This window comes from Carassius carassius, chromosome 48, assembly GCF_963082965.1.
Source record: "Carassius carassius chromosome 48, fCarCar2.1, whole genome shotgun sequence".
Taxonomy (NCBI): Eukaryota; Metazoa; Chordata; class Actinopteri; order Cypriniformes; family Cyprinidae; genus Carassius; species Carassius carassius.
This window is the reverse complement of record NC_081802.1, coordinates 1940682-1951621: the sequence shown is the minus strand read 5'-3', so window position 1 is coordinate 1951621 and position 10940 is coordinate 1940682. Positions and strand designations below refer to the sequence as shown.

The following is a 10940-nucleotide window of genomic DNA, read 5'->3' as shown; positions in this document are numbered from 1 at the left end:
TACTTTCATTGTAGTTAGCTATTTTTTGCTAGTAGCATAGTGTAACTAACTGCTTTTTAAAGAGCGATTCTTAACTTTAACCTCAACCTACTTTAATATTAGCTGTTCTTTCAATGCTAGTTTTTATTTGTAGCTATTTCATTGCAGTTAGCTAATGAACTTGTTAGCTGCTACCATACTTACAGTCATTGCAGTTAACTAGTAGCTTAGTTTAACAGAATTTAATATTTAAACTATTTTAAAATGTACGTTGTGTTTTAGTTTTATATGCAATCAGAGCACTATAGCCTCAGGTGCTAATAAAGGTGACAACATTATACCTAAACTAATAATTTAAACTAAATACTACTAAGAAAAGTAGAAAAAAAAATACATACAAAAACATACAATTTTGTGCATTGCTATAAGAAACAGATTTATCCTGCTAAAGCTGCTAACTAGCTAACTTTTTATATACTGTATGTACATTGTAAACTTAAAAAAAAAAAAATTATAATAATTAAAACAGCATTTGAAATTCTATGGGCATTTCATATCGTCCCACCATAAAATTAGTTGAAAAATTCAACATATCTTTCGAGGTGAAGCATGGAATAATTAGCAATAAAAAGCAATGTAATAATATACATATTATGTTTATTATAAAATTCAACCAGCAATACAGAAGGAAAATCTAACCATTTTCTATTGTCTCGTTGTATTTTAGCCCCACATAACTGAGGCAGAAATTAATATAAAAAAACTAACTGCTGGCTTAATAAACAATCTGTAATTGATAAAACGACATAATCTGCATCAAATCTTTAATAAATAGAGACATCTACCATTGTCACACCAATTCCAGACTGTATCTTGATTTAAGTCGCCTGCGGAGGTCTAGTTATCTTTAGATTCAATCCAATAGGAATTATTTATTATAATTATTATTAAACATTTTCACTGATAACTTTGTAGAAATGCACTTGATAAGTACTTTACATACTCCTTCCAGAACAGTTAAACAGACAATACGCACAAACAAAACGGAGTCTCTCAGTCTTTCAGAATGGCGTGAGTCCAACCGTCGGCCATTTTGGCTCAACGCGAAAAACCCTGCGGTTTGTGGAAGAGCTCTGGGAGAAAACACCAGGGGCGGGGTTATGTAAAACAAGCTGATGTTTGTGGCCCCGCCCCTGATTGAGCCACGCCCCCGATCCCTCCCCTTGTGTCCGTGTGGAGGAAGCCGGGGTTTACAGGATCTGCTCAGTGCTGGATGCGGAGATGTCCAAGAGTCTCCAAGCGGCGTAAGGGTTCAACTCATCCTGGTCTCGACACAACGCCCAAACGTACATCATCCTGAGAACCTTTTCCTGTGGAATGCACCAATGCAACGAATGTGTGAATTTCGTGGAAAGTACATGTTCCATTACAAAATAAAAAAAAAAAAAAAAAAATGTATATATATATAATTTGCATTAAGGTTTAAGTATTTTTTTGTGCTTATTACTTTTTTTTTTTTAATCACACTCAATATTGATTTTTGTTTTCATAAATGACTGTCGTACAATTAATTATTTTTAAATGTTAACTATTCAATTTTTATTTTATTATCATATTATTATTTAATTTTTCATTAAAAAATTCTAATTAATCAATGTATAAACAATTTTAAAAATTTTGAAAAGTTTGTAATAATCTAAAATATTTTATACATTTATAAAAAGTACTTTATCCCCCTTTGTTATTATTGCATTACAATAAAAATAAAAATTTCCTTTATTATGATTGTGTACATGAAATTATTATAAAATAATATTTATTATAAAATATTTTTTTTTAAATACAATACATATTAAAAGTTTAATTCATAAAGTAGTTATATTTAATTAGAATTATGGGGAAGTTGCTTAATCATATATCCATAGTAAAAATCATATAAACAGGTTTTATTTTCTTTATTATTATTATTAATAATAATAATATAATCACAATATAAATTATATAAAATAATTGTTAAATCATTTTTTTTCTATATTTAAATATTATATTTGTAAAGTAATTTTTATATATAATTTTAAATACATTTTTTATTAATAATAAATTTTGATTTAAATATATAGATGTTTAATTATATATATATATAGATGTATATAGATATTAAATATTTTAAGAAAATGTGGAAATGTACTTTAAAAAAAAAAAAAAAAAAGTAAAAACAACTTAAATGGTCTTTAAAAAGAAAAGGTCTTGTTTTATTTTAGAAAAATATATATCTTGTATGTTTTCTTTGGAGTTTAGGGTTAAAAATGACATGTTGCAGAAAAATCTTTGTGCATAAACTGAAAACAAGCTTTTAGCCGGTCAGCTTTAATCAAATACACAACAGCTCCTTCAGCCGTCTGCAATAAAACAGAGTTTCTAATATCCAGCGACTCGAGTGCGGCAGGCAACGATAATTAACTCCAAACTCTTAACACAGAAACATCCCTGGTGTGCCGTTACGTTTGGCCTTTTAACAGATTTCTATGCAGTGATTTCTGCGAGGTGAAGCACGTCACTGATTCACATTCACTAATGCGAGCGCTCACTCACCGGGTCTCCCTCCATCACTTCACCCTTCACATTACAGATGACCATCACCAGCTGAGCCTGGAAGGTGATGATGAGAACAGGACCTTGTTCCATCATCTTCCCCATCGCCAACTACAGCAAAAAAACAACCGAAACGAGTTACTTTATACATCTGGAGAAGTCGACGATGATGCATAATGAAATTCAGACGTTCTGAGATCCCATTATTCTGCATTAAGGAGCCTCTGATGGAGTTACTGGTCATTAGGAAGCAGCAGATGGTTCTTACGTCAATGTTATCAATGTCCAGGATCTTGGAGTGAAACTGGAGACCCATGGCTTTGGCCTGCTGGATGGGGTGAGCCAGCTGACTGTACGTCTGCAAGCAGAACCAGTGAAAACCAGCATTACACCATCGAATTTACCACCAGAGTCCTGTAGCAGCAGACACTCACGGCCTCGTAGCACCAGTCCTTCAGGACGTCCAGCTCTCCCTGGATCATGGCCTGCAAACAGAGCCATTGTTCAGTTTTTTTGGCGTTTCAGAGCAAAGCATGCTGGGAGTTTGCTGTCTGACCTCCAGGATGTTGGGAATGATGTCCCGCTCGCACTGTTTCAGGAAGGAGTCCTTGTCGAAGTTCGGATCCACCTTCAGGATCTCGGTCAGAACCTCAGACATCTCAGTTTTGGAGAACAAGCCCCCTGAGAAGAGCAGAAAACACAATGATGATTCATCTATCTATCTTTCTATCTATCCATCTATCTGTCCGTCCGTCTGTCCGTCCATCCATCTGTCTATCGATCTATCCATCCCACCATACGTCCATCCAACCATCCCTCCATCCGTCCGTCCATCCATCCATCCATCCATCAGTCCATCCATCTATCCATCCATCCATCCATCTATCCATCCATCCATCAGTCCATCCATCTATCTATCTATCCATCCATCCATCCGTCCATCTGTCCATCCATCCATCCGTCCATCCATCTATCTATCTATCTATCCATCTGTCTATCCATCTATTCATCCTACCATCCGTCCATCCATCCATCCATCCGTCCGTCTGTCCATCCATCCATCTATATCCATCCATGTATCTCCATCCATCCATCCTTCCATCCATCCATCCATCCGTCCGTCTAACCATCCATCCATCCATCTATCAGTCCATCCATCCGTCCATCCGTCCGTCCATCCGTCCATCCATCAGTCCATCCATCCATCCGTCCATCTGTCTATCCATCTATCCATCCGTCTGTCCAACCATCTATATATATCCATCCATGTATCTCCATCCATCCTTCCATCTATCCATCCGTCCGTCCGTCTATCAATCCATCCATCCATCCATCCATCCATCAGTCCGTCCATCCATCCATCCATCCATCCGTCCGTCCGTCCGTCCGTCCGTCCGTTCATCAGTCCATCCATCCATCCATCCGTCCATCCGTCCGTCCATCCATCCATCTATCCATCAGTCCATCCATCCATCCATCCATTCGTCCATCCATCCATCAGTCCGTCCGTCCGTCCGTCCGTCTGTCCGTCCGTCCGTCTGTGCGTCCATCCATCCATCCATCCATCCATCCATCCATCCATCCATCCGTCCATCCATCAGTCCATCCATCCATCTGTCCGTCCGTCCATCCATCCATCCATCCGTCTGTCCGTCCATCCATCCATCCATCCATCCGTCCATCCATCCATCCGTCCATCCGTCCATCCATCCATCCGTCCGTCCATCCATCCGTCCATCCATCCATCCATCTATTATAGGGAAGCAGAGATGCAGTGGAGTTGTTACCGATGATGTCAGTCATCTTGTCAGTGACGGCGCGGGACGCTCTGATGAAGGCGTTGTCGCTCTCATCGTACTTCATCTTCATCTCAAAGATCCCTGGGAGGAGGAAAGCACATGCAATGACTCAGGATAATAACACAGCACATACTGTGAGTCGTTCTCTCTGTACAACAATCCAGCACTGAAACAAACATGTCACATCATGCTTCGGGCAACACACAGTCTTCATCTCTGAGCCTCCGGGCTGTGGAGGCTCGTTACTGAGCCTCATTATCACTGCGCTTAACAAGTCTCTAACTGATGCACTGGACTCTTCAAAGCAACTGACATCAGCAGCCACTGAGCAGCTGTGAATATGTGCCTGTACAGTGGCTCCCTGCAGCACAGCGCCATCAACTGGTCACACATGCATTTCAGTTAAACTCACTGTTAAAAACAGCATTGTTGTCCTTGAAGTCCTTCCACTGCTGATACCATTTAGAGTCCTTGTGGAGCACGACACCCATCGCCTCCCTTTAAAGACAAAGAAAACACTCCATTAAAACATCATTCATGAGTAAATGTTTGAAAATTATTTAGCTGCTCTACAGTTTCATCTTGATAGATATCAAACACACACATATATATCTCATCATAACATTAGTCCTTGTGAGGTGACCTACTCGTTGGCTTTGAAGACTTCTGTGCTTCCTGTCTTAGATGAGAAATCGCTCCTCTTCCTGAGTCTGGAGGGCGTCCGGTACGGGCCGATCTGTCCGAGGTCACCGATCTCTTTCTTGACGCTCTCCACGCCCTAAAAACAACAAGAGCTGAAACTATTGACCCATTCAGTTCATTTATATTCCACTTTCACAGCATATAATCCATCACTTATCAAATAAACAGCATTTCTTTGATTATCATGATATGGACCTGCGATAATGCCCGAAAGGCTCCCGTCTTTCCTAGTTTTTCTCCACCTTTAGACACCGTCTCTGCCGAATGTTTGGCTGTTTTAGTCGCTTCCTCCATGCCTTCTTTGATTTTCTTTCCGATGTCCGAACGGCCGACTTCTCCCAAACCCTGAGGAGGAACACACAGAATCAGCATGAATCACCTCCTAAAATAATTTATAAATGTATTATAAATATAATGCTTTGCAGATTGATACAATAACCTAATAACACACTGAAAGACAACAACATTGATCAGTTTTGCAAATCACTGCAGTTTAAGACAAGACACCCCAGATGAATCGAGTAAAAAATAATTTTTTAACAATTTTTTTTGTATATTATGTTTAAATATGTACATGAGGCATTATCTAATTAAATATGAAACTAATTCATTAGTTAACATGGCAATACTGCAGTGCAATCACTCTACAGAAACATAACGTTCAACACTTATGCAAACCCCTGCACGTTTAATGAATACATAAATATAAATGTGCTCTGAAATGAGAAAAACTGCACCCGAAAATCAGCGTTAATTCCACTCACCTCCTTGACCGTCTCTGATATCGTCCCGAGTGTTTTCTTCAACACTTCAGAAGTTTTAACTGTTTCGGACTCGATGGTTTTCTGGAAGACACCAACAACAAAACACAATTTCAAAATCAAGAAATGAAGTGTTTGGCTATTTTAGAAATACATTAAATATAAACTTCATACATATTTCCTCCTGGCTTGCTTGAGGGCTTCCGATTCCTCTAGTTTTCTGGCCTCCTCGCGAAACTTCTTGATGTTCTCCTTCATCTCCTTGTTCTTGCTCAGCTCCTGCTTGAGATTGTCCATAAACTCTCCTAGAAAGCCCTTCCGACCACCGCTGGAGGACATAAACCTCGCCTGCACATCACATGCATGTTGAAAAACCTGGAAAATCACACTTTTCACTAAAAACGAATGCCGTGCGACACTCACCTGTGCCATAGCGATCCTGTACACATGAGCTCTGTCGTATAATGATGCATACTGACGAGCGACTAAAAGTGCAGAACTTCTCCTGACACACACCTGAGGAGAAAATCATTCATAATTATACAGTTTTTCCATAATTATGAATGGTACTATAGACTGGTCAAAGATAAACATGCTCTGATGTCACTTACAAACAAAATATAATTAATATTACATGTATATATCTTAAATGCTTCCCCAAAGGATACCATATATGGTAACTACTAACTTACATGTCCAAAAAGCATGGTAAAACCACGTTACTTTATGGTTAAGTGGTGTGAAAACAATAACCAATTTCTGCTCAGTATTTTTTTTATGATTTGTACTCAAGTAATGTGATTTTAGAGCTTTGTCTGTTGTATTATTACATTATTTAATGTTCCATAAAGGCTAGAATCATGTTTCATAAGCATGACTAATCAATCTAATCACATTTCTTAAAACACATTCTTCATTAAACACGCACGGTTCTGGTGAACCAAGCGCGTGCTTGTGCTGCTGTAATCGTGAACACTGTGTTTAGGATGAACATATTAATAGCGCTGTTGATAAACACTCAAAACACGCTTAAAATGAGAAACTCACCTGGTAACACTGACACAAGGAGGCTGCCATCTTGGAAACGCTGCGAGTGACCTGTTTGGCTGGTGACCTTGTGACGCATTTCAGGGGGAGGAGCAGCCGCAAGGAGCACCCACTGAACAGACGCCTGCGCTCTGACGTAACACGAAGTCTGTTTTGACCTGGTTTAGACATATTATATGCTGGCTTGTTTTCATGAATCGTTTATTCAAACAATTCATTTTCTTAATCGTTATATTTTATAGGAAGATACATTTCTTAATATTTCTAATTCTTATTTCATATAAAAATCCACTAAACACATAATTTATTTTTATACAAGCTTATCGTTTATTCAGAACTTAAGAAATTCCCCACAGTAATTACAGAATAATTTAGCATAGTTTGTCATGAGAGAACATTACCATAAATCAAACAAAAGAAAAAAAAATGTAAACATTTTCCATGCTGGCATGTGATTTAATTTATTTTACTAAAAAAAAAAACCTTTTTACCTCACAGTAACACCATTTTGCTCTCAGTTGACGTGTCTTTCTTTATCAACTTTATGATCTTTAGAGCAAAAATTAACTGTAATAACCATATGAATTATGTTGAACATGGAAATGAAGCTTAGACTCAAAAAAAAAAAAAAAGACCAATAATCCACCATAAAACAAACCGACAGCCCTAATGTTGGATTAATACAATGATACGGAACACTATTTCTTGTACTTTTTGGTAGTTGTAGTCAATCATCAAGCATTCTCCAAACCCCGCCCCCTAAAAACACATCAGGCAACCAGATGTAAGCAAACCTGATTTGCTAAAACAAGTTTTCTTTTCAGTAACGCATGTGACCTGTTTTAGTGATAAATCACTTTAAACATCAGGTTTAAGAATCAAACTCATTGGGCGAGTTTTTAACATGGTCGATATTCATGGTTGAGTGGTTTCCGATCATAACGTTCTGAGCGTTCTCGATGTGGATGTACGACGGTTGCTGCTGCTGTTGCTGGCATGCGTCATGTTGTGAGTGCATCGTCCCATGCGGCGGAGGTGAATGCATCGGTGCAGATGTCGGATAAAACATGTTATTTTGCTGCATTTTGCTTTCTAGTCTCATCCGTGCTAATTTTTCCTCCTGTTTCCGTAGCTCCGCTTTTATGGCGTTCTCCTCTTGTTGTCTCTTCTGTTCTTCGACTAGTTTCTTACAATGCTGTTTATTCTTCCAAACCTTCTTTTGTAATGCCACTTTTTCTCGTGCGATGGCCTTTTGGGCGTTGCGTTCGAACATTCTGCTGCTTTCATCGAGAGGAACCTTCGTCTTAAGCACCAACGGAAAACTTTTGCGCGACAAACAGTTTTTGCGGGGTAGCAGCGGAATTACGGAGTTCATTTTGTGGTGGTTTTCCAGCGAATTCACGATCGCCGAATCTGCGCTGGTTGCGCTGAGGTTGGAGTTGAAGTTCTGGGTTAGCAGCAGCAGCGTGTATGCAGAGTTCTCAATTGCATCCTCCATACATCGCAACGTTGACTTTCCAGGTTGCGCAAATTCATCGGAAAATGTTGCGCCGACTCCACGGATGATACTCTCAAGTTTGTCTCTGAGTCTTTCCGCCTCATCTGCATCTTCAGCTTCGTGTAGGATCACAAAGTCGTAAAACGTTTCTTCCACGTCGCTTTGGCTCGGTTCTAGAGAGCGAAAACTCTGTTGAGTTGACGGTTTGTGATCTGTAGCATTTAGTGGTTGAGCTCGAAGTTTGTCGCCATCGTTTGGGATGGACGAAAAATTGACATTCGTGTTTTTGGATGTCACAAGTTGGGAGCTTGATTTATCGTCTAGACACTGCTTCAACTTTGTTGCGCAATTGACTTCCTCTGTTGGTAGCTGGTCCTTTGCGCAAATATTAGTTGATCTATTAACATGATGTCGTAGTTGGTCTTGGCTTGCTGTAGTTTCGCTATCCGTTGGCGTTCGTAGACTCATCGGCTTTGATTGGTCCATACTGGATTCTTTAGCTACTGGCAAGCTAATTTCAAGACTATAGTGTGAACTTAATTGCTGAGATGATGGAGGGCTTTCGTGTCGCTCTAGAGACGTCAAATTGTACGTTTCAGTAGAAAGTTCGGTGTTGGATTCGTTGATGATGTCAGGCCCGCAGACTTGCTTTACTTCCTCCTCGAGGTGTAAAGATAGCAAACCAGCCGCTCTGCTCGACGCAAGAGCCTTGCAGTATGCTTGATCTCGTAACGATTTGTCGCACAATCTCTCCTGCACCAAAATGGCAAAAATTCTGGCAATATCCAATAACGTATTGGTGTCTGTTGACTTAAAGCCACCAATGTGGCTACTGTTGACACGTTCTCCATGCAATCTGACCATTTCGGCCAAGTATTTTCCAATGCTGCTGTCGCTGTTAGCCGTTAGCTTAGCGTGCGCATCTCCAATCCTCTTAAGGAGAATCAAGCACATGGCATTCACCAATTCCTCGGCCCGACTGCGCTTCATTTTTAACGTCAGACTGAGCCATCGCTCCGGTCCAGCCTGGGAAAGGATTTCAAATGCCTTGGCAAGATTTGCAAATCCTTGATCCATAAGCTCTACTCCACCATCTGCCATTGTTTACGCAGATTCAGATGATCGTACGTGAATATGTGCGCTCATATTACATGTTCAAGCCATTCCAATCAATGTAAAGTCACTTAGATGAGCTTGAGCTTCTGAATGCTGAAAGAAAATGTGAAAGTTATCAGACGATTACAATATTTCAATATTAATATGCCCCCAGCTAACAAAAATGTGAAAATTTCATATGCAAAAAAGATAACTCTTTTATTTACATTTATTTTCCTTTAATCCCCCGAAGAATATATCACAGGTTCAAACTCCTCTTAAAACATTATTTCTGTATGTTCTCCGAAAGTTTTTTAAAAATTTTGTAAAAGCTTTTTTTGCCCCCCAGGGTTATACAGACGTTAAGGAAACATTTCATATTATCAACTTGCGAACATTACGGAAATATTACTATTGGATGTTTTCTAAACATTCAAAATATTATTATTTTTTAAACGTTTTTTTTTAAAGTTCTTGGTTATGTTAGAATTAAGGGAAACGTTTTATAATTTTGTACTTTTGGATGTTCTCTAAACGTTCAAAATGTCCCTTTTTTCAATGTTTTAAAAACGTTTAATGCAAACGTTAAGGGAACGTTCGGTGTTAGAATTTTGCGAACATTACGGAAACGTTACTTTTGAACGTTCTTTGAAGCAAGTGGCAATATTTAAAAACATCAGACCAATATGTTTTATAAAAAAAATGATGCTTTAAATGTTTTTGTGAGAACGTTTTGAGAACATTATTAGCAGAACTTTGAACGAGCGTTATATATTAACTTTTGTTCGTAACTTCGAGAGAACCTTGCAACAACTTTACAATATACGTTCTGAAAACGTTCCCTGTTATCTGGGTTCCTTGACTAGATCATAAATGGTGTATGAATAATCAAATGGATTTCTGATGTATTCATCGACTGTTTTCTTCAAAGAGCGAAGTCTAAAATGACCCTCATACGTCACGTTTGACCAAATAACGTATACATATATACTACGTCATTCATATGTATCTTATAAACATTACAAAGAAGCATAAAAAACGTGTCTTACCTTTGTTATAGTTCTGCATTCATCCAGAAGCAGGAACTGAGAAACAGAAACATACGTTGAGAGCTTCACAGCACACACGGTAAATTAGAAGCAAAGGACCGATTGTCCGACATAAAGACGCTGTTTTGGGGTTGTTTTGTATCTCAAACATTAAGTGACACATGGGTGTTTCCAAAGACTGAATGGCTACATTTCGCGTTCTCTTGGAAATGCGGAAGAAGTTATACTTTGTGGACTTCTGTAGGGCTCAATTTGACCAGAGGATGGCAGTAGGAAATGATTTTAATTATTTCTGCTATTTATTTATCTATCACTTTACTAAACTTTCAAATAAAAAACAGGCATTGTAATCATGAATAAACAATAATAATAAAAAATAATAACAACCGTAGCTTTTCCACGCGTGATTTAAATTGCC

At 38.6% G+C, this 10940-nt stretch overlaps 2 protein-coding genes across 3 annotated transcripts; both read right to left on the bottom strand.

The window, feature by feature from the left end:
- Positions 1–1050: 1050 nt before the first annotated feature.
- Positions 1051–6975, bottom strand: LOC132131181 (mitochondrial import inner membrane translocase subunit TIM44-like). Of its 2 annotated transcripts, XM_059543174.1 has the most exons (13): positions 6881–6975; positions 6257–6349; positions 6008–6181; positions 5837–5917; positions 5268–5417; positions 5018–5148; positions 4783–4868; positions 4359–4451; positions 3128–3252; positions 3006–3056; positions 2840–2929; positions 2572–2682; positions 1051–1349 (listed from the first exon to the last, which is right to left on the bottom strand). In XM_059543174.1, exons 1-13 carry the CDS (start codon positions 6908–6910, stop codon positions 1230–1232), a joined length of 1335 nt encoding a protein of 444 aa, XP_059399157.1. In that variant the 5' UTR covers positions 6911–6975; the 3' UTR covers positions 1051–1229. The 2 variants fall into 2 exon arrangements, with proteins under 2 accessions (XP_059399157.1, XP_059399156.1); XM_059543173.1 differs by having other exon boundaries at positions 6008–6349.
- Positions 6976–7183: 208 nt separating this feature from the next.
- On the bottom strand, positions 7184–10773 carry LOC132131491 (TIR domain-containing adapter molecule 1-like). Its single transcript, XM_059543532.1, has 2 exons — positions 10523–10773; positions 7184–9587 (listed from the first exon to the last, which is right to left on the bottom strand). The coding sequence occupies exon 2, from the start codon at positions 9477–9479 to the stop codon at positions 7752–7754; it is 1728 nt and encodes a 575-aa protein (XP_059399515.1). The 5' UTR covers positions 9480–9587; positions 10523–10773; the 3' UTR covers positions 7184–7751.
- Positions 10774–10940: the final 167 nt, after the last annotated feature.